The sequence below is a fragment of the Vombatus ursinus genome, unplaced genomic scaffold (genome assembly GCF_900497805.2).
Source record: "Vombatus ursinus unplaced genomic scaffold, bare-nosed wombat genome assembly UNPS02014810.1, whole genome shotgun sequence".
NCBI classification, from domain to species: Eukaryota; Metazoa; Chordata; class Mammalia; order Diprotodontia; family Vombatidae; genus Vombatus; species Vombatus ursinus.
This window is the reverse complement of record NW_020954588.1, coordinates 28,623,432-28,631,368: the sequence shown is the minus strand read 5'-3', so window position 1 is coordinate 28,631,368 and position 7,937 is coordinate 28,623,432. Positions and strand designations below refer to the sequence as shown.

The 7,937-nt window shown below is 40.5% G+C and overlaps 1 protein-coding gene across 3 annotated transcripts in view; it reads right to left on the bottom strand.

Moving 5' to 3' along the window:
• Positions 1-620: 620 nt before the first annotated feature.
• The window catches only part of PLD1 (phospholipase D1), a 261,073-nt gene continuing 253,756 nt past the window's right edge, over positions 621-7,937 (bottom strand). For all 3 annotated transcript variants that reach the window (XM_027875838.1, XM_027875839.1, XM_027875836.1), the window contains 2 exons: positions 7,677-7,794; positions 621-5,881 (listed from right to left, as the gene is read on the bottom strand). In XM_027875838.1, coding sequence (XP_027731639.1) covers positions 5,657-5,881; positions 7,677-7,794 — 343 coding nt within the window. In that variant the 3' untranslated portion in view covers positions 621-5,656. The remainder of the gene's footprint in view (positions 5,882-7,676; positions 7,795-7,937) is intronic.

The following is a 7,937-nucleotide window of genomic DNA, read 5'->3' as shown; positions in this document are numbered from 1 at the left end:
CCCACTTCTTCATACAAGTGGGAGGCCATAGATACAGAACATAATGTTACACTTTTTAAGGATATCCAGGCTAATTTAACTTTTAAAAAAAAATTTTTCCCCTCTGTTATAAGGTCTGGCTCTCAAGGAGTGATGTTACAGCAAAAGACATCAATGAAAATTGGTTTTTAAAAATACTACAGGAGTGTGTTGGTGCCAGTGGTCATAGCTAAGCCTCTCGAGCAGAGAATCTGGGGCTAGGCAGAGTGCAGAGAAAAGGGGCTTTTCTCTATGCAGCTCTCAGGGGACTGCCCTCACAGGTCCAGAGCCAAACAATGGAACTTCAGAACACATAACTAGTTGAGGGTGAGTCATCAGAGCTGCTTAGATACTGAAAAAAAAAAAAAAGAATTTTGCCTGGGTTTTGATCAAGGAAAACTTTCCCTCTACCTTTTTCTTTGATCTAATTAAATTAAGAATTCATAATTTAGAGTCCGTGGATCCCTGTGCATAGATTTCTGGGGTTCCATGAGCTTAAATGGAAAAACAATTATATCTTTATTTTCACTAGCCTCTAATTGAAATTTAGCATTTTCTTTAATTACAAATTTTAAAGCACAACATTATTCTGAGAAGGGGGCTACCTCTCTCTCTCTCTGTCTGCCTCTCTCTCTCTCTCTCTCACACACACACACACACACACACACAAACATACAAACCCTGAACTGGTACAGTAAAGGCATTTGGTCAGCAGGGTTCAAAATGATCATCCCAGCCTAGTATTTTCATTTCTCCAACAAATAGGCCTTTCATTTTAAGCTAAAAATAAATTTCAAATAGTATAATGGAAAAGTTTAAAGAGTCTTCAAAGAATTAACCTAAAAATATATTATTCATATGGTTAAACTTTCTAACCTTAATTGATGTAGCCATCATTAGAAACAAGTTATGGCACAGAAAAGCAGAAACCAATTTATACTCCCTTTTGAAAGAGGCTGCTGAATTATCTTCTTGGGTGAATTCTAGATCTCTGATCTTCATTTTTCAGGCACAGGACTAGATCATACCTACTTATACTCTGCAAATAGCTTCTTGGGAATGGACTTCAGGAGATACTTTGTAAAAGTTAAAAGAAAAAATCCTTAATCTATGTTGCTGTGTCTTATTTGGCCCATCTAAAATGCCCTTTAACATCTTCTTAATGAAGCAAGAGAATGGTGGCCAGGGAAAGTGGTGCCCATTTACCAAAATGCCATGATATAAGGCTTTTTTTAAAAAAAAAGGTTATTTTATTCATTACACAATTCATTGGGATTTCATCCATCTTTTTTGTTTTAACAGTTGAAAATCATTGAGTATCTATGATTCAAATACATACAAAAGAGCCAACATAAAAATATATCAATAATATAGCCCTTAAGATTACGTGTTCAGTCAGAGAAATTCCATCCGAGGTGCCTTTTTTGGTTGGCATGCTGGAATTCTTCCTGGCCTATATAAATGTGAGTAGCTGCCTGGGGAAAGAAATGTGTGTGTATGAAAATGACTAATTTATATATCTGTAGAATGGCTGGACAAGATGGTCTCCAAGGTCCTTTCCAGCTCTATATCCCTGGGCTTATAATTAGGTGGTATAAATTCTTCCTTCCATTAAGTCATCCAGGTGTGGATGGGACCCCAGACTCCAAGCTCTGCTAATGAAGCCCAAACTCATGAAGATTCCACTCAAGCTGAAAAGTCTGAATATGAGCCTGGTCACCAACTCTGTCAGTCAACCAAAGACTACTGCAATTCAGAGAAGCTCAGTGCCACAAATTTCATCACCAGATGAAACATTAAATTTTTTTGGGGGGGGGGAGGACAGAAATTCATGAAATCATTTACCAAGGTGTGGAAGGGATTGCAATCTGCATCAAAGGAGGGTGTGCCCAAAATTGATGGCATTACAGAGCTTGGAAATAAAAACTATTGTCTCTACGTGGAATCTTGGATCTCAGGAGTATAAATTATCTAACTATTGTTTATAATGTCTATCCTATTGACATGTCTGTAGTTGCAGGAATACTCCTATGAATTTGTGGAAAGCTGGTAATTAATGAAACATTAAAACAATTTAGAAAGTCTGAAAGAGATGAACTGTCTAGAGATTGAAACTTGATTTAAGAAAAGGATATCATACATGGGGCCTAATCCCTCAGGCTATGGTGCTTTTTTTTTTAAAAAAACATATCCCTTATAGTGGTTCTAGAACGTGCAAACAAAATATGGTAGCCTCTAAGGTAGTGCTGTGATGTTAGGTCTTAAGATGACCCTATGCAAGGCCTTGCTGCATTGCAATCTGCAGTATTGAATGGGGCAACTACTAATCTTCTGCTTGACCCCAGTGCATTAAAGGACATCGAATCCACTGAGGTTCACCAGTTGGAATTGGTTTGCTCAGGGCCGTGTCCTGGCCATAACCACATTCCCTTACATTCAACTCATCTATTTCTTTTACAACAGGCCCCTTCCTCCCTGACAATAGATGTATTTTTACACAGAACATTAGGGTTGCAGGTATCTTGCCTGTACACATCTATTAAGTTTATAGTCCATTTGAAATGTCAAAAAGGTTAATAGTAGCTTTTCAGCACTCTGAATCACTTGCATGCTGAAGATTAAACCAGATGTTTCCTGGGTGTATAGTTTATAAAGACTGGGCTTTAGGGAAACTTAATTGTTTCTGTTTGGGAAGGACAGTATTGTCACAGAATGATTTAGCTGATTTCCTCACCCAGCCTTCGCACATGATTAGTGGAGCAGGTGCTGAGGGCTGTATAGTTCAAGTGCAATCCTTCAGGATAATGTACAAAATCCACCATTGCTGGGATGCAATTCGAAGCTACACACACACACACACACACACACACACACACACACACACACACACAAACCTTTCACCTTCTGGGATAAGTGGCGACAATCTTTCTTCATTTTTTTAGCATTGTAAACAAGGTAAGGGAAAGAAACTCTAAATGGAAGCCAGCAGGAAGAAAGCTGCTCTAAAGCTCAAACAACTTCCCTCCTTTTGCTAGCTCTCTTTTTTATCGGTATCTTGGCATGAGGACTAGGAGTCAGAAGAGTTGGGTTTGAGTCCAAATCTCGGTCATTCTGGGAGAGTCAGCTCAACACCGCTGGGTTTCCATTGCCTCATCTTGTAAAATGAGCATCATAATATCTGCATGTAGTGTATTATCATGGAAAGAGTACTGGATTTGGTATCAGACAGCCCGGGTTCAAATCCTGGCTCTCCTATTACTTCAGTCAATAGGATGCCAGCGCAATGCTGGAAAATGAGCCCTAGCTTTGGAGCCATATGACCTGGGTTCAAATCTTGTTCTATTACTTCTTATCTGCATGATGGATGCTAGGCGGTTTGCTTAACCTCCCTGGGTCTCAGTTTCCCCATTGGTGAAATGAGAGAAGAGGAATGGATAATTTTTAAGGTGCCACCCATTGCCAAATATGCAAGGAACTTTGTCATGTGGATTATTATGTATTTATAGCTGTACTTTATTCTTATAGTTATATAGTCCCAGTTCATCCACGAATCTTTCCTCTGATCATGCCAATTCATGACCTCTCACTGGCTGTGTTATCCTGAGCAAACCTTGTAACCTCTCTGTGACTCAGTTTCTTCATCTGAAAATTAGGGAGTTGGATTTTATCACCTAGAGGGTCCTTTCCAGCTCTAAATCTGTGATCGATCTTACGATTCTGTGATCTTAACCTCTGTACTGCATATTTTCTATGCCGCCATTTAGAACTTGGCTTTCCCAAGCCCTCTCCCTCCTCCCTGCTGTCCAGAACCAAACCAAATGGTGAATTTGGAGTCAGAGGCCTGGGTTTTTAATTCTGGCTCTTCTACTTATTACTCTTCTGTGGGCAGCCTCTTTGAGCATCAGTTTCCTCATCTGTAAAATGAGGGGGTTGGTCTTACTGATGTCTAAGGATTCTTTCCAATCTAGATCTTATAATGCCACCCTCAATGTGTTGTTAGTTATTTCTTTGAGTACACTTTCTAGGTCTTACACTCATTCAGTCAAGGGCAATGTTTTACTCTTTTCTGAGACCCCTTTATAGCACCACATACGATACAACCAACGTTAACAATGACTAAATTGGGGAATTTGTGAATCCATGTTGACTACTGTTCTGGGGGCAATGGAATGCCCTTTGGGAAATCAGCGCACCCAGAGCTGAAGTACATGATGGCCTCACAAAAGGCTTTCAGCCTAGTAAATAGTGAAGTAAATAAATGAAGGACAGTCGGAAGGGTAAGTGATAGAACCTTCGGCTAGCCCTTATGGAATGTTCGTGTTTGTTCATTACTCCAAAGGGATGTACACGGCATGTGGTTCTTCTCTGAATGTTCAAGAAGAAGACAGGATGGAAGGTGTGAGCCACAACTGTGGGTCTGACTTGTTAACAAAGCACAGATTGTGCAAGGACTGATTTTCTTGAAAAAAAAAATTGCTTTTGCTATTTTGATGGCAAACTGTAAAATTTCAAAGGCCAGCTATGGTGACAGACAAAGAAGTTTTACAGGATTTTTAAGAGGCTTCTTCTGCTCCTCGATCTGTGCATAGAACCTCCACTGAGGTTCAAAGTCGAGTTTTAAGAATGAATGGAGACAGATTTATGCTTTCGAATTTGATTGGTCAGCCTGCCTCTGTCACAGTGGCCCACCTTAATAATTCCTGGGTTGACAACAAGCCTGTAGAAATCTATTCTCAGAATTTTGGAGTTGGATAGGGTCCTCTTGGGCCAGCCAGCCAGCCCATACACCAAAGGGATCCCTACTCTAACATATTCAACAAGTGTTCCTCCAGCCTCGGCTTGGAGACATCCAAGGAGGAGGACCCACCATTTCTCTAGATGGCCCATTTATTCCACAACTAGACAGCTCTCATTGTTAGGACATTTTTCCTGATATGAAACCTAAATTTTTCTATTTACAGCTTCTATTCCTCTCTTACTGGAGTGAGGTCAGACAAAACAACAAGGCTTGAGGGTTGGGGAAAAGGCAGCACCTAATGTGGGATTGCAACAAGAGATAAAGTCAGCTCTGCCCTTTCATTCCTTGGAAAGGAGAAAGGGCCAACAAGACTTAACCAAGTGGGATGATTGCTAATCCTCTTGCTGGGTGAGCAATGTTACTTTGGGAATGGATGGCCAAGGACCACTTGTGGGCTGTCAGCAGCATCAAGCAATCTTGTCTTCGGGTGCAGATCATATCTAAAGCTGCACCTTGATGACCTATGGGACCTGAACAGCTCAAGCAGTCACAGAAGGGGAAGCGGGTCCAAGGCCCTTCCGGCCACCCTGCACATTTGTAGGCACAACTTCCGTGTTCCCACTTAGGATTATTTACTCCCTCTTGTGGGATTCACACAATCAAATGTCACATCACCAATCAAGTCAGTGTTCTGTGTCGAACATGCACGTTATCTAAGACATTGTCTGGTTCTAACTTTCAGTGTCTTCATAACTCTAGTTGTGCCTCTTTCTGTCTGGAAGATCTAAATACCTGGTGCATTCTTTAAAAGCACCGGGTAGGTTGGCAGAGATCTCTTCGGTGGGGAGAGCCTGGCCCTGTGTGCAAAATTGGGGACCAGGGAAGACATCCTCTATCCTCCTAAGTCCAGACCTCCATGGGCACTATGGATTCTTTTGTTCCCACAGAAGGCAGCAAGTTTTCTTCAGACAAGAAATAAAAAGGGAATTGTACGAGGAACCCACGAATCTTTCTTAATTCTTCCTCTGCTCGACCAGGTTCCTCCTTCGCTAATATCGGCTTGGTAATGAACTCCCGGAGCTGTAGGAGATTGTGCACCTCATCGTTGGGAAGGCATCGGAATACCTGGGAGAACGAGACAAATGAATCATCACATGGCGTTTCCAAGGAAATGTCAGCAGACACATTTTATGGCAAATATTCAGTTGGGACAGTCAGCTTTTATGCAGAGCCTATTAGTTTTGCGGGGTATACAGATCCATCAAAACAAAGAACATTCCAAAGAACATTATGAGATGGGTGATGCTGTTCATCTTCTATGCCACAGTGGGTTACGGCTTTTAAAGTGGCAGCTGGAGAGCCCTGCTTGATCTATATGACTCATAAGGCTGGGTCTACTTGTTCAATACAAAACACAGGGTGAATTTGAAGGCTAGGGATGGTAAGTACTATCCATGATTCATGGAATGAGAGGATGCCAGAGCTAGGTTATCTGGTGCAACTCTCTCATTTTACAAAGGAGGAAACTGAGGCCTTCAGGCAGAGGAATGCTAGCAAATACATAACAATCAGCTGTCTCTGTCTCTGTCTCTCTGTCCCTCCCTCTCTCTCTCTCTCTCTCTCTCTCTCTCTCTCTCTCTCTCTCTCAATGTTTCTGTGACACATTGGAATTGGAATCAGAAATACCTGAGCTCAAATCCTGCCTGAAGCATTTTCTGGCAGTGTGGCCTTGAGCAAGGCTCAGTTTCCTCATATATATGGGCTACCTCATAAAGTTGTCAAGAAATCAAATAAGATAAAATACCTAAGTTCCTTCTAAACCTTAAAGTTCTATGTAAATGTTAGTAATTACTATTATTGCTACTATTGTGTAATGCTCAGGCCAGTAATTAAGATGAAGACATCTAGCTTGAAAGTAAAAAGTAAACAACAGCATTGAAACAAAAGTTGAATATCAATGATCAACTTAGGTTTGGGCTAATAAGATTTAGAGTTAAATATCTTTTTCCATGTAAAAAATTCTATGATTCACAAAGAATCACAGAATTATTTTCCCCATTTGACAATTGAGGAAACTGAGGCAAACAGAGGTTCAGTGACTTACCCAGAGTCACATAGCTAATAAGTGTCTGAGGATGGATTTGAGCCTGGGTCTTCCTGACAGCAGGACTCATCATAATCACCATAATCACCATCAAATAAATAAATAAAAATTATACAATATATATTTACATATGATAAAAAATATGAGACACTATGGTGTAGTGGATAAAATGCTGGCTTTGAAGCCAAGAAGCTGTGAGTTCAAGTTTTGCCTCTGACCTACGCTGGCTGTATGACCCTGAACAAGTCACTGAACCTCTTAGTGCTCTAAGGAACCTTCTAGGACCATAAATGGTAAAGAAAGTGCCAACCTGTACTGGTTGAAGCAACTTCCACATGTAAGAGTTCCTTGTGCCAATGAAATCACAGGTCTGATTCCTCTCCAATAGTATTAATAAAAACAATAGTAATTATTATATAACGGAAGAGGTTGTAGCATTAAATAGTTAGTTCCTCATCTCTAAGAGTGTTCAAATAGGGCCTGAATTCCCACTGATCAAGGACACTGGGAAGGAGTTTCTTGTGTATGGTAGGAAACTGGAGTACAGAAACTCCAAGATTCCTTTGATCAATGAGAAGGTATGATTCTTTCAGAGTCATCAATTTTAGGTAGCTAAAACTGGATCTTTTACAGAGGCATGTGGCTGTTTTAGTTTGAAGGCTGTTTGTGTAAAGAAAAAAGTTTATTCTAACAAAATGAATTGAGCAAGGCTAAAGCCAACATAAAACCAAACTTTTTCTGCCTTTTGGTATCTTTCCTTCCCCCCTCCCCCCATAAGTGACTTAAAATGGGAAAATGGAAAAACATGAGTTTCACCTTGTCATATATGGTAGCATTCCGGGCCGCCGTTGAAATCCAAACTTCCTTGAAGAATTTATCACTCACAGGATCTAGAATCTCTGAAGTTGGCTCTGAAAGATAGCCAAGGACCACCCTGCCAGACAAGCAAAACACAAGTTAACCAAGAGGTGGAAGAAAGAAAGAAAGAAAGAAAGGAAGGAAGGAAGGAAGGAAAAAAAGAAGAAAGAAGGAAAGAAAGAAAGAAAGAAAGAAAGAAAGAAAGAAAGAAAGAAAGAA